General features: G+C 37.8%; 1 protein-coding gene and 1 non-coding gene across 2 annotated transcripts; one reads left to right on the top strand and one right to left on the bottom strand.

Moving 5' to 3' along the window:
- Positions 1 to 7090: 7090 nt before the first annotated feature.
- LOC141683510 (small nucleolar RNA R71) lies at positions 7091 to 7197 on the bottom strand. Its single transcript, XR_012560322.1, has one exon. It is a non-coding gene; the product is annotated as a small nucleolar RNA R71 (small nucleolar RNA).
- Positions 7198 to 18492: 11295 nt separating this feature from the next.
- LOC141708438 (receptor-like protein 2) lies at positions 18493 to 22304 on the top strand. Its single transcript, XM_074512085.1, has 6 exons — positions 18493 to 18599; positions 18764 to 18830; positions 20537 to 20554; positions 20668 to 21203; positions 21310 to 21663; positions 21725 to 22304. The coding sequence occupies exons 1-6, from the start codon at positions 18493 to 18495 to the stop codon at positions 22302 to 22304; spliced, it is 1662 nt and encodes a 553-aa protein (XP_074368186.1).
- Positions 22305 to 22604: the final 300 nt, after the last annotated feature.

The following is a 22604-nucleotide window of genomic DNA, read 5'->3' as shown; positions in this document are numbered from 1 at the left end:
CTACTGTTGAAGAACCAGTTCTTCAAAACATGATGGCCAGTCTGGGGTATGAGAAGACATTGGCAAAGCTGGGTCAGTTGAAGAGATCTTTCATAAGGAGGGAATGGAGTTTCTTCTTTGACTGCATAAAATGTTCTAATTTCGATGCAATTCCCATATTCAGCCAACAAATCGGGTATGCTCTCATAAATCAAACTGATTTTGATTATGCAAATGCTGTCTTAGGTTTTATTGGGGATAGAATGACAGAAGATAGAAATACTGTTTATTTTGCTAGATTCTGTCAACTTATCTATAGTTTTTGTTGTGATAATAAGCCCCACTCTGCTAGTGAATTAATTTCATCATTCAAACTAGCTAAAAGAGCTTTTAATGACTTATTATCTACTGATAATAAGAAGGCTGTATTAAGACCCCTCCTAGTTCCTTTATCTGTCAAATAAGCCTTAATAAACTTCGATCCAGTTAAATACAATGAACTATATCCTGATGTTCAACCATCCGAACCTCATCCATCAACACCTACCACCTCTACACAAACACCTCAAACTTCTCAACCTCAACCTTCAGATCCTACAGTGCAGCCTTCATCTTCAAAACCCAAGAGGACTAAGAAAGTACCTCAGACTCAACAGAAAAAAAAGAAGGATTGTTCTGATGGATGAGTCAGACAGTGAGGAACAGGTTCCAGTGTCAGAACATGTTGTAATAGAAGCTGAGAAAGTCTCTTCTTAGAAGGATGTTCAAATTGGGAGTTCTAGGCCCCTAAAAAGGCTTAGAAAGCTAAATTCTGATGATGTAGCTCCTATAGACTCCTCAAAATCTAAAAGATTCAAAACATTGGCAAAAAGGCCTGAAAATTCTGGTAAAGGACTGGAAGCAGCATCTAAGGAAGGGGGTCAGGAATCTCTGATCTCACAAGACCCTGTTGAAGCTCACAATTCTCCTAGTGCTGATCCAGACCTTCATGCAACTCTTCACTCTCCACTTCATGAGCCAGAAACAACTCATATTCCCACACCTCCAGTATCTCCAGTACATGCTGATAACCAGGAGCCAGGTGATGAAATTAACATCCATTACTTCGAAGTGCCTCAGGTTTTGAATCTAGAAACTCCACCTACTCAAATCACTCCACCAACAACACTACTTCTTGATGCTGATTTCAATCCAGAATTGTCTACAACACCCTCTTTGCATCTAGATACTGAAGATCAGATGTTAGGTGAGTATCAGAATATGGCTGTTGATCAGAATTTAGTTGGAGATCAGCCCTTAGAGGATGATGTTGAAGCCTCCGTAGCCTCTCATGCTATTCTTTTATCAGAGGATGCTGCTGATGCTGATTCTATAAGTTCTGATGCTGCTAATGATGAAGTTACTGGTGAAGCTGCTGCTATAAATGTAGATGCTGATGCAACTGGTCCATCAGGATATGCACCTCAACAAACTGTTCATAAAGCTGAGATAGTCAAGAAGTTTGTTACAGGGGAAACACCAATACCTTGGAGTGAAACTCCTAGAGGACAGGAGTGGACTAAGGAGTGGAACACAGTTACCTTTGTTCCTTCTGAAAAGATTCTTGCTGAGCATCTTGCAAAAGCTGATGAAATGCTGATAAATGATGATTTCAAGACTCAGCTGAGAGTTACTGCATTGAGTACAAGGCACCTTCAAGGTCAACACTCAATAACTCATGACAAGGTGAATAAAATTCAAGAAAACTTGATCCAGCAAGATATGAATATGAAACTTGAAAAGAAAAGGTTTTTCCAACATACCTTTGACAGAATTGCCTAAATTGAGAAAACCCAAGAGAAGCAACAGTCTCAGATTGATGAAATTTTGAAGAATCAAGTTTCTCACCAAAATCAACTCAATGAGATCCAATCCTCAGTGGAATTGCTTGTCTCTCTTCTTTTACCTGCTGATGCCAAAAAGGGAGAGAAAGTAATTAAGTCCAAATGCAAACCTATTAAGACACTGAAGGGAAAGGATGATGGAAAAGATGATCCGGGAAACTCTGGAATGGGTGGAGGTTATGGTCAAGGTCAAGGTTTTTCATCAAGTAGAACTAGAACTACAAGTCAAAGAACAAGTTCTGATACTGGGAGAAGAATAACTTCTGATACTGGTAAAAGGATAAGTTCAGATGAACATCTGGAACTTGATGAGGAGATTTCAAGACAGTTATTTCTGAAAGAAAATCCAGGAATGGACTTTGAAAGTCTAAAGGAAGAAGAAGCTAGACTTAAGTTAGAAAAAGTCAACTCCAAATCTGAAGTTTCTGTTGTTGAAAAGAAACTTCCTAAGGCTAAAGGCATTGTGATAAAAGAAAGGACAAATCCTGAGGCAACTAAGGCCAAATCACAAATGGAGATAGATCCAAGGTCCAAGGGCAACGAGAAAGTTGGTGAACCTATAAAGGTTTATGTGCCTCCTATGGATTATGAAATATCTGTTGAAGATGCTAATCTTACTCTGATTTCAAAGAAGATTTCTCAAACAACCTCTGACATGGCTCAAGTTGTTCAGAGTCAAAATATAGTAAGTTCTGATATGAAAATGAAGCAAGCAACCTCTGACATAGCTCAAGTTGGCTTGATATCAGAAGATAAGTTAAAGTAAGCCTCTGACATTACTCATGTTAAATCCTCAAAGTTACTCCTATCAGGATTCACTAAAGCCAAACAAACTCAATCTTTGAAGACTGCAACTAGTGGTTTTGAAGCAAGAGTGGTTACAGGAAAGGAATCAAGAGATAAATCTGGATTGGGTAGTGCTGATGAAAGAAGAGTGCAGAACACAACCAATGATCCAACTTTCTAAAGTGAACCAGGTGTTGGAGCAACTCCTGAAAGATTGAATCAGCTTGAATCTGTACAGATGGTTTATCATACCTTCTTGAAAGAACACATCTTGTTATATTTCATGACATATGGAAGGGTTTACCATATAAGGGAGAATGCTATACCACTGAAGTATTTTGAGGAACTAGAACATGTTCTATTTTTACTTCAAGTGAAGAACAGATTAACAGAAAGTGCTGTAAATTATTTGAAGACTCAAATTCAGAGACAGAAGAAGCTTTATTCTATAAAGTCTGACAGCACATACTGTCCCAAGTACAGAGATCACAAGGGTGATATTGTTGAGATGAAGCCTAACTCTGCTAAGATTATAACTACCTATCTGGGTTATAAGGCTGTAGAATTTAATCTTGAGTATGACAAGGCATATTTGATCAGACTGGATCAGGACATAAGGAAAGCCAGAATAAATGATCTCAGGGCTGTTATCTTTCAAATTAGTGAAGATACAGTTGAATTGAAGAATGCTAAAAGGAGGATGATTGATGAACTTAAATATGTTGAGAGATGTTTGTTAAATAACTATCTCATAACAACTCCTGATATCGAAGAGATCAGTAATTGAAGCCAAGTCAATATCTACAACTGCTCAAATTCTGATGTGTATACAGACTGAAGCTGTTATCAGAAGTTAAAGTTGGTAAAACTTTAAGGACTGTAAGTTGTAGTTATCTAGTCAAATTCTCATGCATTTGTACTTAATGTTTTTGACATCATCAAATATCTGTTAAACTTGTATATTATGCTAATTTACAAGTTGGGGGAGATTGTTAGATATATTGTTGATGTCATGTCTAATATGATTTGTGTTTAGTTTTCAAATCTTACTTAAACAGGGCAAATCAGTACTTAACTGGAAATCAGCACTTATACTGAAGTCAGTACTTAAGATATCAGAACTTAAGTGCTCAGAACTTAAGTTATCAGGAGATATTTATCAGGAGATAATATCAGGACTTAAGGAGACTTTCAGATAAGAAAGGCGGTTGATTGAAAGGAAAGAAGATCAAGACAAATGCAAGAAGAGATATGCATGAAGAAGGAATTCTATGAAGAATAGAATACTTGGAAGAAAAGATATCTGATTGATAAATTTTAGGAAGCAGAATTATATTCCATATCAATTAACGATTATCTTGTAACTGTGTAGTATATAAACACACACATAGGGTTTACACGATATGTGTTATCATTATCGAGAATAATATTCATTGTAACCCTAGCAGCTCTCGTGATATTTGTTCATCACTGAGAGAGGACAGTGCCATATTGTAATAGAGTTTATTATATTGAATAAAGTCTGTTTTCTGTTACTTGTATTCTTTAATTCGATTTGATTGTGCTAAACACTGTATTCAACCCCCTTCTACAGTGTATGTGACCTAACACGTATGTTGTGTGTAAGTTCGATTTCATGAATCACTGATGTTTGTTGGAGTGATTCTAGATTAATTAGTGCGTTCATATGTGTGTTAGTGTATGTTTTCAAGGTTTTCGAGTCTAATTCTTATGGTTAATTTGGATTTGGTGTATAAGTTAAGGATAAGTGATCAATGACTGTTGCATGTCATTTTTACTTGAGAAACCGAATGAAATTTTCAGTTGTAAGGAAACTGGTTTGATTTATTTGATGAATTGATTAATATGAAGGTGGTTTTTTAGTTTTTAGTTCGAATTTCGAATAGGTTTTGATTTAAGAGTATGCATGTTCCTATTAAGTAGTTGCATGTTGAGTATTAAACGAATTTACTCGATTCTATTATATTTTGGTTCAAATTTTTGATAAAAAGAAAAGGAATAAGTTGTTTTGGTGTCGAGTTATGCGAATCAGTGATTATTTGCTAAATGTAAAGTATTAAACTATTTTCGATGCTAAGGGTATAAAAGTATATTGTATTATGTGCTATGTGAGTATACTTGTGATTATAATCTAAATGATTCATTGCGATTGGGGTAGACGTTAGACGTTCTGAGAATCGTCGGGAAACGATCAAGTATCTAATTAGGGTTTTGTTTGTGTTGTAGATTTGGATAACGGAGGCATTCTGGATAGTAAAGGGAAGGAAATCTTAGGTGGCAGTAGCTCGTATACCGTAAAGAGGAAAGCTTTTTGAGGCACTGATAAGTGGCATTTTATACCACTTCAAACGTCTTAAAATGGCTTAAATTGGTGTCTTGAAATCAAGTATTTTGTGTATTCGATGCGTTTTTCTAGTGTTTGTGCATTTCAGGGTATAAGTTACATTTCGGAGGAGTAATCATCAAGAATAAGCTTTGGCATGTGTTAAGCATTGCGAGAGGAAAGAAAGGGGCAAATCGCAGCGAAGAAACGGAGCAAACTCAGGAATTTTCCAGTAGGGTCCTGAGCGCCCGCTCAGCTATGCTGAGCGGCCGCGCAGAAGGCTGAGCGCCCGCTCAGCTATGCTGAGTGGCCGCGCAGGGTCGGGAAAAATAATAATCTGTTTTAGACTTCTACTTCTGTTTGGCTTCCAACTTCTATGTAATCTGAGTTTTATGGGACTATTATATAAGTAGATTTGGAGACGTTTTCACAAGGTTGGATCGTTGTATTAAGCAAGGAGCGAAGGAGATAAGGAAGAAGACCGTTTTAGCACATCGCAACGAAGAGGAAGCATATTTTCTTGTGATTCTTATTTCGTTGTAACGTTGGATGCTAGTTTTATTGCTTTTGAACCTAATTACTCTTGTGACGTACTCTAGTTTAATATAATTAGTTTAGTTATTATTCTCTTGTGTTTGTTTATCATGTTTTCATATGAACCCACGATGACGATAAGTGCTATCATGGGCTAATCGTGATCATGGGGTCGTAACGGATTTGCTATGGAATTTTTTAGTTAATTCTTTAATACCTTATTATGTGATGATTGTATGATATCTAGTGTTGGTTGTGCGTATTCGTCTTATGTGCGTCGCGGACATATAAGATAGGGTGTTAATCTCTTGTGAAGCGACGGTGGATCTCGAGATTTAGAACTTGCCATGCTAGCATAGGTTCATGTATGATGTGCATGATTAGTGGGTAACTCTAACCGTTTTATTCTCCTTGTGTAATCAAAAGGAATAACTTGTGCTTAAATCACTATGTTGTCAATTTCTGTAGACATATAGGAACTCAACATAATTGATGTCTATTCAACTTCTATCTTAATTGTGGATGTTTGGTAGAATGGTATTAGTACAATGAGAGTTGGCTTTTATCAGTTTCGTGTTATTCGATTAATATCATCACTGTTGCATGCTAAGGGTAATAACAATAACTATTGAAGGAAGTAGTAATGAAGTTGTGATCTCATGAGTGTTTTAATATTGTTAATTCGAAGTGTTAATTAAGTAGTTAATTGTAGTTAATATTTAGTCAATAATTCTAAGTGTTAGTGTTCTAACATTGAGAAGTAATCATACATTGGTGAGTGAGTTTAATTGAACAATAATTAGTCTGAGTCTCTGTGGGAACGAACTAGAAAGTATTCTATATTACTTGCGAACGCGTATACTTGTGTGTATTATTAGCGCGTGTTTTCGCCCTAACAAGTTTTTGGCGCCGCTGCCGGGGACTCAGCGTATTTGTTTAGTTTATGTACTTACCATCATTGGTCATTAGGACTCAGTGATTAAGATGTATTAGTTACTTATTGTTTCTGGTTGTGTTTCAGGTACTTTAGTGAGCGTTTATGCAAACTCGTTCTCGTACTCGCAAGAGGACTTTAGATACAGCTGAGGAGACAGACGAAGTTCTTGATATTCCGGAGAAGATAGATTTTGAATATTCGGATTCAGGAAGTGAGCAGAAAGAACCAGTAATCATGGGTGATCGTATTGTTCAGGCCGATCCAGCTCTTATGGACTTTTCTCGGCCTAAAATTGATGACATTCAGTCAAGCATTCTTCATCCGGCTATTCAAGCTAACACCTTTGAAATCAAGCCGGGCACTATTCAGATGGTGCAGAATTCTGTTTCTTTTGGAGGTGCTGCGACTGAAGACCCCAACATGCACATAAGGAATTTTGTCGAGATCTGCAGTACTTTCAAGTATAATGGCGTGACTGATGAGGCTATCAAACTGAGGCTTTTCCCATTCTCACTGAGGGACAAAGCTAAGGACTGGTTACATTCTGAACCAGCTGGGTCCATCACTACTTGGCAAGATCTTGCACAAAAGTTTCTGGTGAAGTTTTATCCGATGGCAAAGACTGCTGCTATGAGGAGTGCTCTTACTCAGTTTGCGCAGCAACCTAAAGAATCTATGTGCGAAGCTTGGGAACGCTACAAGGAAATGTTGAGAAAGTGTCCACATCATGGAATGCCCGATTGGATGGTGATCACTGGATTCTATAATGGTTTGGGGGCCCAATCTTGGCCCATGCTCGATGCAGCAGCTGGAGGCGCCTTGTGGGCCAAAAGCTATACTGAGGCTTATAATCTTATTGAGACTATGGCTGCAAATGAGCATCAAAACCCAACTCAGAGGATGCTGCCTGGGAAGGTAGCAGGTATTCTGGAAGTCGATACAGCCACTGCTATTGCAGCGCAGCTCCAAGCGCTGTCTATGAAGGTCGATTCTCTAGCTACATATGGAGTTAATCAAATAGCTATGGTCTGTGAGCTTTGTGCAGGTTCTCATGCTACGGATCAGTGTTCTCTCGTCAATGAATCTGTTCAGTATGTGAATAATTATCAGCGACTACAACAGCCTGTACCAGCTACTTATCATCCTAACAACAGAAATAATCCAAATTTCAGCTGGGGTAATAATCAGAATGCTATTCAGCCACCATATCAGCAAGGTGTGAGTAAACAGTTCAATCCACCTGGATTTCAGCAACCGCAGCAATATGCTCAAAGGCAATCATATCCTCAACAGGGAAGTGCAACTGCACCTACTAGTGCTGATTTTGAGGAACTTAAGCTGTTATGCAAGAGTCAGGCGGTTTCTATCAAGACCTTGGAAAATCAAATCGGTCAAATAGCCAATGCAGTGCTCAATCATCAACCTGGAACACTTCCTAGTGACACGGAAGTGCCAGGCAGGAAGGAAGCTAAAGAGCAAGTCAAGGCTATTACCTTAAGGTCTAGGAAAGTTGCTAATGCTGAAAAGGTAAAAGAAGAAGAAGCTGAAGTTAGAGATGAAGAAGCTAAGCAAAAGGAGAAAGCAACGGAACCAAGGAAGACTACTGTTGAACACACTCTGCCTGAGGGTAATACAAGGGAGAAACAGCTCTATCCTCCACCACCTTTCTCTAAGAGATTGCAACAACAAAAGCTGGATAAGCAGTTCAGTAAGTTTCTAGAGGTGTTCAAGAAACTTCACATCAATAAACCTTTCGCTGAGGCTCTGGAGCAAATGCCTAGTTATGCGAAGTTTATGAAGAGTATTCTTTCAAGGAAGGTGAAACTAGATGACCTTGAGACCGTTGCTCTAACGAAAGAATGCATCGCTGTTCTGCAGCAAAAGTTACCTCCAAAGCTTAAAGATCCAGGTAGCTTCACCATTCCTTGCACTCCAAAGCTTTGTGATTTGGGAGCAAGCATCAATCTGATGCCGTTGTCGATCTTTAAAAAGTTGGATTTGCCTGATCCAAAACCCACCTACATGTCTCTACAATTGGCTGATCGTTCTATTACTTACCCAAGGGGCATAGTGGAGGATTTGCTAGTCAAGGTGGATAAGCTCTTCTTTCCTGCAGACTTTGTTATTCTGGATTTTGAGGAAGATAAGAAGATTCCCATAATCTTGGGAAGACCTTTCTTGGCTACTGGCCGTACCTTGATAGATGTGCAGAAAAGAGAACTTACTATGCGGGTGCAGGATCAGGATGTGACCTTCAATGTATTTAAAGCAATGAAATTCCCTACAGAAGATGAGGAGTGCTTAAAAGTGGATGTGATTGATTCTGCAGTTACTTCAGAACTCGATCATATGCTAATGTCTGATGCATTAGAAAAGGCCTTAGTGGGGGATTTTGACAGTGATGATGAAGATGGCAACGAGCAATTACAATTTTTGAATGCTTATCCCTGGAGACGAAAGCTGGACATGCCGTTTGAATCTCTTGGTACTTCTGACCTCAAGAATGCTGAAGGAAAGCTCAAACCATCAATTGAGGAAGCACCTACCTTGGAGCTCAAGCCATTACCTGAACACTTGAGGTATACTTTTTTAGGTGATGCATCTACTTTACCTGTTATTATTGTATCTGACCTTTCAGGTAGTGAGGAAGACAACCTCTTAAGGATTTTGAGAGAATTCAAATCAGCTATTGGATGGACCATAACAGACATCAAAGGGATCAGCCCTTCATATTGTATGCATAAAATTCTGCTAGAGGAGGGTAGTAAGCCAACTGTTGAGCAACAGCGCAGACTGAATCCTATCATGAAGTAGGTGGTGAAGAAAGAAATTCTGAAATGGCTGGATGCAGGCATCATTTATCCTATTTCTGACAGTTCTTGGGTGAGCCCTGTACAATGTGTGCCTAAGAAAGGAGGTATCACTGTGGTAGCAAATGAGAAGAATGAGCTCATCCCCACTCGAACAGTTACAGGATGGAGAGTATGCATGGATTATCGAAAGCTGAACAAGGCCACGAGGAAGGATCACTTCCCTTCTCCATTTATTGATCAGATGCTTGACAGGTTTGCTGGTCATGAGTATTATTGTCTTTTGGATGGCTACTCAGGGTATAATCAGATTTGTATTGCACCAGAGGATCAGGTGAAGACTACCTTCACTTGTCCATTTGGCACGTTTGCTTTTCGCAGAGTTTCATTTGTGTTATGTGGCGCACCGGCCATTTTTCAGAGATGTATGATGGCTATATTCTCTGACATGATTGGGAATAATGTTGAGGCGTTCATGGACGACTTCTCCGTCTTTGGACATTCATATGATGAATGTTTGAATAATCTTCGTGCCGTGCTCAAAAGATGTGTGGAAACTAATTTGGTGCTCAATTGGGAGAAATGCCATTTTATGGTACGTGTAGGCATTATTCTGGGGCATAAGGTCTCTAGCAAGGGTCTTGAGGTGGATAAAGCCAAGGTGGGAGTCATTGAAAATCTTCCACCACCTATTTCTGTGAAAGGAATCCGTAGTTTTCTTGGTCATGCGGGTTTTTATCGGCGGTTCATCAAGGACTTTTCAAAGATATCTAAGTCGTTGTGCAACTTGCTTGAGAAAGATGTGCCTTTCAAATTTGATGATGAATGTTTGCATTCGAGACTCTCAAGAAGAGTTTAATCACTGCACCAGTTATTACAACACCGGATTGGACAGAGCCTTTTGAGATGATGTGTGATGCGAGTGATTATGCGGTAGGTGCAGTTCTTGGGCAGCGCAAGAATAATCTCTCTCATGTGGTCTACTATGCTAGTAAGACCTTAAATGGGGCCCAATTGAACTACACCACTACTGAGAAGGAGCTCTTGGCTATAGTCTTTGGTTTCGAGAAATTTTGATCTTATCTGCTTGGGAAAAAAGTGACAGTATTCACGGATCATGCGGCCATTCGCTATTTGGTTTCCAAGAAGGATTCGAAGCCGAGACTCATTCGTTGGGTGCTCTTACTACAGGAATTTGAGTTAGAGATCAAGGATCGAAAAGGTACTGAGAATCAAGTAGCTGACCATCTCTCTAGATTGGAGAATCCCGAGTCTACTTCATAGGATAAAACATTGATCAACGAATCTTTTCCGGATGAGCAGTTGTTCGCAGTTCAGGAGGAAGAGCCATGGTTTGCCGATATTGTAAACTATCTTGTCAGCAATATAATGCCTCCTAATTTGACCTCAGCTCAAAAGAAAAAGTTTCTGCATGAGGTGAAGTGGTATATGTGGGATGAACCATATTTGTTTAGATAGGGAGCTGACCAGATCATCAGGAGATGTATCCCGTTCTGTGAGACGGAGGGGATATTACGAGACTGCCACTCCACAGTTTATGGTGGACACTATGGTGGCGAGAAGACGACAGCTCGTATTCTGTAAACAGGTTTTTTTCTGGCCTACTTTGTTTAAGGACGCTCATCAGTTTATTTTAAGGTGTGATCGTTGCCAAAGAGTGGAAAATTTGACGAGAAAGGATGAGATGCCGTTAAATGTGATGCTTGAAGTCGAGGTCTTTGATGTTTGGGGAATCGATTTTATGGGGCCTTTTGTCTCGTCCTGCAATAATCAGTACATCTTGCTGGCAGTCAATTATGTCTCAAAATGGGTAGAAGTCAAAGCTCTACCGACAAATGATGCAAAGGCAGTGTTGAATTTTCTTCATAAGCAGATTTTCACAAGGTTTGGAACGCCTCGGGTAATCATAAGTGATGAAGGGTCGCATTTCTGTAACCGTAAGTTCACTTCTATGATGCAGCGTTATAATGTGAATCATCGAATTGCTACTGCCTATCATCCACAAACAAATGGTCAAGCGGAAGTGTCTAACAGAGAGATCAAGCGCATTCTAGAGAAGGTTGTTTGTCCGTCAAGGAAGGATTGGTCTTTAAAGCTCGATGAAGCTATTTGGGCTTACAGAACAGCATACAAAACTCCATTTAGTATGTCCCCGGTTCAACTGGTGTATGGTAAGGGATGTCATTTACCTGCGGAGCTTGAGTATAAGGCTTATTGGGCGTTGAAAAAGTTGAACCTGGATTTAGATGCAGCTGGTAAGAAGAGAATGCTTCAGCTTAATGAACTTGATGAATTTCGACTTCAAGCGTACGAGAATAACAAAATGTACAAGGAAAAGGTGAAGAAGTGGCACGATAGGAAGCTACATCCTAAGTTATTTGTACCGGGGCAACAAGTTCTCTTATTCAACTCTCATCTCCGACTTTTTCCTGGAAAGTTGAAATCAAGGTGGTCTGGACCTTTTATTGTCAAAACTGTGTTTCCACATGGAGCGGTGGAGATTTTTGAGAACGATCCGGACCAAGCATTCAAGGTTAATGGTCAGCGTTTGAAGCACTACTATGGGGATACGGTAAACCGAGAAGTGGTTAGTGCCGTTTTATTGTCAACTTGAGGAAGGTATGCAACGTCAAACTAATGACGAAAAAGAAGCGCTGCGTGGGAGGCAACCCATGATTTGTTGCTACAGGAACCCTTAGAAGTTAATAACCTATCCAAAACCACAAAAAAATCAGAAAAACCGGGCTCGAAATTTTTTTTTCCAGAGACCCCCTGAGCGCCCGCTCAGCTCTGCTGAGCACGTAACCCTGCCTTATATTATGAATTTTTATAGAGAGGTTATTGTTGATGCCATGATAGAATGAAAGTTCTTTGTTATACCTGTTATTGATTCTTGAGATAACCCTGTTATTGTTCCTTATGATACACTTGTTATCAATCCTTGTGACAAATTCTAATAGTAACCCCTTTGCTTCAAATACGTGTACCCTATCCTTGTATTTTGTTAACTCATGATCCCTTGACCTTAAGAGAATCTTTATGAACTTTTCATATGCTACACTCCTTGATATTCCCTTATGCTTTGTTATGTGTCGTTCTTTGGAACCATCCTTATTGCGACCCTATACACCTTGTTTAACGTTTGATCAATATATTTAGCTTATGATCCCAGCTTACTCTCGATTTGTTCATTTTCCTTGAATTTTTGAATTGAACTTAAGAATGACTTTCGACTTGAAAGAGTCCAAACGATTTCACTTATCGGAAATGTTAAAATTGAATTTAGTTAAACTTTCTCGTATTCCAACATAAAGGTTTTCCAAATGAATTCCTTGAAGATTGGATATAGACGCAAAAGACTAGTGAGACTATTCCAGTCATATAAGAGGTTAGCGGGGCTAGTCCAATATAAGGCTGAAATAATGCCATAGGTACCTTAATGACCGGATGGAGGTGAGTATGGGCTGATCACCTGTATTTATATTTAAAAGATGGATATTCCAATCGAGGGTTCTTTAATATTTTATAAAAGAAGAAATGTATATTTTTGATAAAGCAATTTGCTTAATTTACTTGAAATAAAACAGAATGAGTAGTATCTTCTTTAAATTTATGAAACTTGGTCGAGTACCCTGTCACTTTACTTTATTATTGATTCTCGAAGCTTGGATGATTGCTTCCTTTGAAATGAGAAACTCCCTGAGAACCCTGTTATTAATTGTGATAAATGTCGGCGTTCTCCCAAGCTTTGAATCCTGAAAGCCCGGAACATTTTTCAATGCCTTTACCTAGCCGTTAAAAGAATACTTCCACCTAGCTTAGTTTTATTCAGAAATAGAATGCCTCAATTAATGTTGATTATGTTGATATCTAGAACTGCTTATATAGTTACTTGTTGAGCGTCTTTGAACATTTATTTTTATTTGATCTAACCATGGCAGTTAAGCAAGAAGATGGTCAGACTTAGGCGCACCGCTTGCAAGAGCGTTCCTGGCGGTCCCTATCGTGTTGTGGGATTTCAGATGCTAGAGCAGGTAGATGCTGTGTGAGCAAGCGATAATAAGTTGGTAGGAAGTGTATTAGCTAAAACATATACTTTTGGGTTATCTGTCGATTCCAAGTCGAAATCGAATACTTTGAATTTATTCATATTTTGGGTTGTAATAATAATATATTCTGGTTGGTAGTTGTAATCTTGTTTCATATATAATCTTGTTTAGATCCTGTTAGTTTCGGGGTTTTTCATATTTTATTATTATTATGTTAGTTTATTGGTTTTGTGGGTCCGCACTCCTAACCCCGAGTTTGAGGGCGTCACAAGTTGGGTATCAGAGCTACAGGATGAGACAAGTTAGGATAAAAGGGTATTTGGATAATTAATATTGTGAGAGTGTTCGACTCATATAGAGTTGAGTTAGACTATTAGGTATAGTCTAAGTGGAATAAATAGGTTAAGATGATAAATAGAGTTAGGGCATTGAGTCAGTTGGAGGTTTTATTTAACCCTAATGTTGATATTTTATTGGCTGTTATTTTATGTTTCATCTCAGGACCCTAGTAGTGGTAGTGATGCTGATTATGAGGATAGTTTATTACCGGGATCACCTGCAGAGCCCCAGTACATTAGTTCAGACCATGAGGAGGATCCGTCCGAGGACAATGCTGCCCCTATGCCTGTTTCTCCCCTGATCCCAGTACCTGATTCCCCAGAGGTTAGGGCAGATTCCCCAGCTCCTATGCCTAAGTCCCCAACTCCCAATAGAGTGCCTGTTTTGCCTGTACCTGCCCATATTAGTGATGACTTGGCCCGGGACCGTGACTTTGTGTTGACTCACATCCCTGAGTTGAGATCCTTGGTAGACAGGTTGGCCCGAGATTCTAAATTACAGATGTTGGTGCCAGAGCCTGAGTGGCGTGTTCGTATTGAAATGGTGGAGCAGGTTGACCGTAGATGTTGAATGAGGGACCTTCTTGTAGCGATGCTGACGCCGAGGCCTGTAGATTTCATAAGATTATGCGTTGGATGCTATTTGTGTTGAGGGAGATCCTGGATCACCATGTGTAGTTTGGGTGTGAGTTCAGATGGGACATCTGGTAGAGCCCGTAGTTGTTGTTATTGTTGTTTCTTTTCAGCGTCGGTAGGCTTTGAGATACTTGGTCAGATGTCGGGATCCCTTTTATGTTGTATTATGATCTTCTGTAGTGTTCCTTATGATGGTAGTAGTTAGGCAGAAGTTAGGGGTAGATAGGGGGATATTTTCCAATTTTTCCTCTGTTTAACCTTGGTATACTATTGTACTTTATTCTCAGAACTTATTGTACTCGAACTATTGGTGTACTTTGGTTATCTTGCAAGAAACCGATGAATTTCATAAACTATCTATGTATGCATCTTGTTTCTATATTGCGGAATCTTAAGTTTCATAAGCTGTTTTGCATACCCAGTTTTTCCAAGTGACCATATTCAAACATCTTTGTGACAATATACCTTATGTCACGTAAGAACCCTAGCCGGTGAGTGAATTATGTAGTTATAGGATTACATGAGCATTTGGATAAAAATTAAAACCCGCAAAACTATTCCCAAAAGAATCTTTACTGTTATGTATGTCATGCTATCGTATTGCTAAATAATTGCTCACCAGGTTTGTAAAATGGCCACTTCACCAAATCGCCAAGAAGAAGAAACTCAAACTCAGAACCAAGAGCAAAACCAAGACACCCCTGTGATGAACTCTTCCAACTTTTGCAACAACCATCAGCCCCTAGAGTTGGGAACTTCAAAAATTTTCAATTCGTCATCCCCCAGAGTTTGTAGGATTGCCAGATCCGATTAAAGCTCATTCATGGTTGAGAGAAATGGATAAGGACAATGATGTACATTTAATCAATATACATAATCAAAATAATTTTTTTTATATTAAAAAATACAGTCAAATGTACGTAAATATATAAATGCATAAATTCATCAATATATAGTACATATGTATAATTTTTTTTGGTGTCCGTGAGTAGATGGTGCCCTAGACGTTCGCCTTCGTTGCCTTATCCAATGACCGGTCCCGTGAGTAGTGCTGGCCAAGTGTGCGGTCCGTGCGTGCCGGGCCGGGCCGCACACGGGTTGAACACTCGGTAATTAAACACTGAACCGGACCGCTGAATTACGAACCGGGCTCGGGCCGGGTTTGAACCGTTAAAACAGGACTCGTAACCGAACCGAACGAACCGAACAAATTCGCGGGCGAGCCGTGTGTGCGGGCTGTGCGGGTTGAATTCGTGAGTTGGGCGAGCCGTGTGTGCGGGCTGGGCGAGTCGTGTGCGGGCTGCATAATTGAGATCCTGACAGCAATAATTCCTGAAAACTCGAGCAATAATAACTCGAAATTAGTAATCAATTAATAAAAAATAAATAACAAAATGTAACATTATTTTCTATTATGTCACATAATTTATTCAAAATATTATAGTTGTAATCAATTAATTTTATTATTTTAAATTTTTGGTTAAAAAGAGGACGGTACCTCTTATAAATTTTATTAATTTAAAAATAATTACAAATGATGTGAGAGGACTCCTCTCTCTCTAAAAAATGGAACAAACCGTATCAAACATTAAAAAATTACAAATCAAATGATATTAAAACTTAAAAAAAAATTACATTAAATATTTGTTCTAAAGTTGTTCGCTAGTTGAGGTTCCCGATTCGGATGAAGTATCCATTGTCATCCATGGCTCGTCGTCATCGTCGGAGTCTTCTTTTCTTCCTTGTTATCTTTTATCGGCTTGATCCCAATCTTTTTTGCAAACTAAAATTTTTACAACGTCTGGCACAAGACTGGATCTCTTCTCATCTAACACTCTTCTGCCTGCACTAAAAGCGGACTCGGACGCAATTGTAGAAGCTGGGACAACTAAAATATCCTTTGCAATTTTTGCTAAAACCGGAAATTGTAACTCATGATTCTTCCACCATGTTAGTATATCAAAATCATCATTTAACTCATAACTATATGAAAAAATTCGTGAACCATACTAGTGGCAGAAGAAGGTACGGTAGATGACTGGGAAATTCTACATTTTTGTTTTTTGGTTAGTATAGATGAAATGGTACTACTAAACCTACTAGAAGTATTACTACTCTTTGGTGGTATAGTACTTTGAGTTTTTGGAGCATACATATCTATAAGACGAAACAACAAATTTAAACAATTAGTTACATATAAAACATGATTATATGAAACTCCTAACACAGCATAATAATGTTCTAACATATTTTCTAAACCTTCCTTCCTAACACCGGGATCAAGAAGACATGCAATACCATAAATATACGGAAATTCGGTAAAGTATTCGATCCATTTAATTTTCATATCCTTAATAATATCACTAAAATTATCATTTTCTTCGTATTCCTTTAAAGTAGTAACAATACTAACACATTCAATGATACAATGGTGTACATTTGGTTCATAAACATAAGAAAAAACTTTAGTAGCATGCGCAAAACAATAAAGTATGTCACGTACAGTAGATGCTAATTCCCAATCTTCCTCGGTAATAATTCCTCCTTCGTATTGGTGAATTGGATCGTCGTTATATAAGATGGTAATAATGGGTTTATATTTAATTGCTTCAACAAGTAATTTATATGTCGAACTCCATCTTGTAGGACAATCGATACCCCATTTTTTCGGCCTTAGTCCATTTTCTTTACACAATTTCTTGTACCTAGACCTATATTTACCCGCCAAACGTAGATACTTAATTACCTTCCTAATAGGTTCTAATAAATTAGTTATTTGTTGAATTCCTACTTGAGCCGTTAAGTTAACTATGTGAGCACAGCATCTAATGTGTAAAAATACTCCATCTAAAACTAAAGGAATTTCGGTCCTAATATAATTAATACATTTGTTGTTATTAGCAGCATTATCTAAGGAAATTGTGAATACCTTGTTAAACAAATTAAATTCTTTAATTGTATCTAAAATTCTAGACATAATATTATAACCGGTGTGTGATTCGTCCATAACATCAAATGCAATAATTCGTTTTTGTAACATGTAATCGACACCAATCCAATGAACGGTAACACATATATAAGGCTCACCTTGACTCGAACTCCAACAATCACTAGTTAACGAAACCATACCATCAAATTCTCGAAAAAATTCAATTAATTGTGCTCTAGCGCAATGATGTGTTATTGTGTGCCGTTTTAGTGTGTTTCTAGGAATTTTTCTAAATGCCGGATTTATCGTAGTTTTCATCATATATTCTAAATTATCACTCTCACCGTGAGAAAATGGTAACTCGTCTAGTGTAACATAAGTAGCAAAACTTTCTATCATTCTATCTCTACTATAGGAAAAAGGCATACCTCCACCTCCCGTTGATGTCATAAAACCACCGAGTTGTGATTGTTGTGGACCTCTTCGTGCTTCTCCGCTTTCGTGACTCGCCTTCGTAATAGAGTGAATATTCTCCAAATGTCGGCTTATTGTTCCCGTGCCGGTCCCTCGAGCATAACTAAATGGTGGCTGTGGTCTACCATTTTGTACACAAATCAAACAATGTACTTTAAATCTATTCGGATTATCCGGCATAGCTTATTTCGAAAAATATGTCCACACGTGCGATGATTGTCTCGAACTCGTAGCACCTACAGAAATTAAAAAACGAATAAAATTAAAAATGAATAAAAATATTATAATCTATTAATAAAATTACAATAACCAATTAAAAAAATTACAATCATGAATTAAACGAATAAAAACGAATAGAAAACGAAATTACAATTTACAACCATTAATTAAAAAAAATATTTTACAAAACGAATAAACAATATATTATATATATATAACACACAAATTCGTCCTCATCCTCAAACACCAACAACAACAACTCCGTCCTCATCCTCAAACCTCAACCTCAAATCCTCAAGTTCATAGTTTTTCGGAAAATCAAACATCAAAAATACACAAAAACACGGAAAATAACATACCTTCTTCGGTATTAAACGTCGATCCGGGTCGAGGCGGGAGCATCGAAGCGGACGGGGTTGAACATTGAGAAGAAATGCTCCCTCTTCCCTGTTCCATTTTCTGTTATAAACGTGAATAGAATTATAAGAAGTATCCCTGTTATAACTTATAATTTATAAATGCTCCCTCTTTGTTGTTGAATTGAAAATTGCGAATGGGTTATTATAAGAAGTCGGAGAAAGAAGTCGGAGAAACAGAAGTTGGAGGTCGGAGAAAGAAGTCGGAGAAACAGAAGTTGGAGGTCGGAGAAAGAAGTTGGAGGTCGGAGAAATTGAGATTGAGAGAGAGAACCAGAAATTGAGTTCGAAGAAATTGTAAATAAATTGCTGTTTATATGTATATATTTATAAGGAGATAAAAGTTGCCGTTGGAGGTGGAACCCGTTAACTTGCAGGTTAACGTTAACTGGAGTCTGCAGACTGCAGGTTAACGTTACAGACAGTCACAGCAGGCACGGCAGAAGCAGCAGGGAGGGAGGAGAAGTGCTGGCGCGTGAGCACAGTTGCGTGCGGGCCGTGCGGGCTCGTGCGGGCTGTGCGGGTTGAGTGGCTCGTGCGGCTCGTGCGGGCTTGGCTCGTGCGGGCTCGTGCGGTTCCGGGTTCATGATTTTACAATTCGTATTCGGTTCATGTAATTTAGCGAGTTGGGCGGGTTCGAACCGGCCCGGTACGGTCCGAATTTTTTACAGTTTCCGTACGAAGCGGTCCCGAATGTGCGGTTCAAACCCGCACATTTGGCCAGCTCTACCCGTGAGGTTGCAAATATTATATTTCATGTTGCATGTAAAGTTTTACCGCATTTTTGAAATATTTTCCGTGACTCCAAAAAACCCTAATAAAATATCATTTAATATTTGTTGAAAAAAGGGAATTTCATCCACTTTCTTTTAACATTTTAATTTAAATTTAAAATATTTTGAATTGGACGGTCAACTATGGTAACCTGATTGTTTTCTGGGACAAAAATTATTAGGTTTATGTTGCTATAAATTCAACAGCCGAAATCTACTAGAAATAGGTCTTCTTTTCTACATTACTTTATTGATTCCCTTACTTTTCTTATTTGTGATGATGCATACTATTACATTACTTTTTTACTTTTCTTTTCTTTTATTGACTGGGGAACACAACTCATGCTGCCCGAGTTGACATTTGAAACTGCTGGACATCCCATATTCTACAAATTTCAAGTTTTTAGGGCAAATTCAACCGTATCCAAAAATCCAAATTTAAGTTAAATTATCCTAAATTTTCCTCAAACAGTGATTTAAATGGTCATAAATAATACTGATTCAAATTTGGATCATTATTGTTCAGTGATCCAAATTTGGATCACTTGATTTAATATAAAATAATAATTTTGTTATTTGTATTTTATGAGATTTTAAATTAATTTTTAATTTTTTAATTATATAATTAATAACAGAATATAATTAATAGTTAACAAAATTTATTTTTAAACTAAAACTTAAAATAATGAGAAAACATAATTTTATTAAAATTTAAATAGAAGTACATTGAAGAGTCATAAGTGCCGGATCTAGAAGTTGAGACTATTCTGATCAATGAAAATACTCGATTTCAAGAATTCCTTGACCGTTTTAGAAAAATAAAAAATAAAGAGACACATATTACACGGATTAATTGCTTTATTTGTGAGAAGAATATACTAATTCGGTTAGTTTGTATCAATAATATTTTGTATGTTAATTATTGCAATAAATGTGTTTTTTCTGAATTAAGTGCACAATTTTAATATTTTTATGTGTATTAAATTTTTTTTATTTAATTAATTTATGAAATATTATATAAATTTTTAACAATGATTAAACGATAAATTTATAATAAAATTGCTTAATATGATATTTATATATTATTATATGTAAAAAGGTAGTTTGGATCAAAAATATTTGGATCATACTGTCGGAGTTGTTCAGAAATTTGAATCTGTATTTGAATCAATGAATTTGAATTTTTGGATTATAACAATCGGAGATGGCCTTATAACAGGCTCCTATGCAAGTTGCTCAGAGATGAGCTCTGTCCCCTGCAAAATGATACCTTTAGGCCTTGCTTACCTCTTGATCATTCTTGGACATGGTTCTTGTTGCTATGCTTGCAACAAGTTTGATCTTGCGTCTCTGATGTCACTTTCTTTAACAAGTACTGCTAAACCTTTAAATTGGTCGACATCAACAGATTGTTGCTTCTGGGAAGGTATATTTTGTGATTAAAATGGCAGAGTCAGCCATCTGGAGCTACCATCTAGATGTCTTTAAGGCAAAATCTCGCCTTCTCTCGGAAATCTCACTTATCTTTCTTATATCAAGCTCTCCCACAACTTGCTCTATGGTCCCTTGCCTGATATCTTGTTTTCGTCTTTGACTCGCCTCGAAACAATTGATCTGAGCTTTAACAGTTTGTCAGGTGAGGTAACATCATCTTCTCCATTGCCATCTTCAGTTCGAGTAGTGGACTTCTCCAGCAATTATCTGGATGGAACCATCCATTCTACTTTATTTAAGGTAGCATCAAATCTTGTAAGTTTCAATGTTAGCAACAACAGCTTTGTTGGTAATATTCCTTCATATATCTGTTCCAACTCAAACCTCATCAACTTCTTGGATTTTTCGTACAATGAGTTCAGTGGCAAAATTCCACATGGCTTTGGGGAATGTGAACAACTTGAATTTTTTCGGGCGGGTTTCAATATTCTGAAGGGATTGCTCCCATATGATATTTACAATGTTTCGACACTAAGAGAACTATCCTTGCCAGAAAATGACCTATATGGACCGATCGGTGATGAAATTGTTCAGTCTATAAACCTCATCGTTCTTAACAGGAAAAATCCCACAAAATATAGGCAAACTGTTCAACCTACAACAACTCCGCCTCTATGAAAACAATCTTAGTTGTCCTTTGCCTTCAACTCTAACGAATTGTATCAATCTCATTACGGTAAATTTAAGGTTCAATTTCTTGGACGGAGATATCACTGCCTTGGATTTTTCCAAGCTCAGTAGTCTACATATATTGGACTTGGGATACAATCACCTGACCGGAAAGTTACCAGAAAGCCTCTTCATGTGCAAGTCCTTAGTTGCTGTTAGACTATCTAGGAACTACTTCTTTGGAGAAATTCCAGCTACTGTGTCTCACTTGCAGTCACTTTCGTTTATATCTCTTTCTAACAATAGCTTTACTAATATCACAGGAGCTGTCAGCAATCTAATGGGCTGCAAGAGCCTTACTGCTGTCGTCCTATCCCTGAATTTTTTCGGTGAAACACTGTCAGAAGGTCCAGGAATTGTAGATAAAAAATGGTTTTGAAAAGGTCAGGGTTCTTGGTTTAGGCGGCTGTCAACTTTTTGGAAACTTACCCAGCTGGATTGAAAGGCTCAAAGAGCTAGAAGTTATCGATCTGTCAGTTAATCGGTTTACTGGCAAGATTCCAAGTTGGCTTGGATCTTTTCCTAAGCTCTTTTACTTGGATTTGTCTAGCAACCTTTTCTCAGGTGTATTCCCAAGGGAACTGTCCACACTTCAAGCTATGACAATGCAGCAAACAAGTAAAGTAAAACAATTTTCTCTAGAGTTACCAATTGCTGTGAATCCACACAATGGTTCTTCTTTGCTTCAGTACACAAGTTTTTCTTTCTTGCCTCCGACATTAAACGTGAGAAACAACAGCTTTAATGGAAATATCCCTGCCGAGATAGGACGCCTAAAGCTTCTTCATGTGTTGGATTTAAGTATGAACAAATTCACAGGAAAAATCCCGGATCAAATATCTGCTCTCACCAACCTGGAAAGGTTAGACCTTTCTGACAATCACTTATCTGGCAAAATTCCGTCATCATTGAAAGCTCTTAATTTCTTGTCATGGTTTAGTGCTGCAAACAACAACTTCACAGGAAAAATTTCTAGAGGCAATCAGCTGGAGAGCTTTCCCGCTTCTTCTTGAGTTAATTGCACTTTGCAACTTCACCTTTTATTTAAAATCAAAATAGTCTACCTACTTTATAAAACCCAGTTTACAACCCTTTAACTTTCAATACTAACTTCAACATGCATCACTTCCGATTATAAAACTGAAATTGAGATGTTAATATTTATAACTAAAATTTTAAATCAATAAAATAAATATTTTAATGGATATTTTACATGAAAAAAATTATATCCCCTCCGTCTCACTCGGTACGCATTTTAAAACTTTCATAAAATATGGTTCTCTAAATAATTTTCAATATTTTTTCTTTTAAAT

This window comes from Apium graveolens, chromosome 1, assembly GCF_009905375.1.
Source record: "Apium graveolens cultivar Ventura chromosome 1, ASM990537v1, whole genome shotgun sequence".
Lineage (NCBI taxonomy): Eukaryota > Viridiplantae > Streptophyta > Magnoliopsida > Apiales > Apiaceae > Apium > Apium graveolens.
The sequence above is the reverse complement of the archived record's forward strand: the minus strand, read 5'-3'. Positions and strand labels throughout refer to the sequence as shown.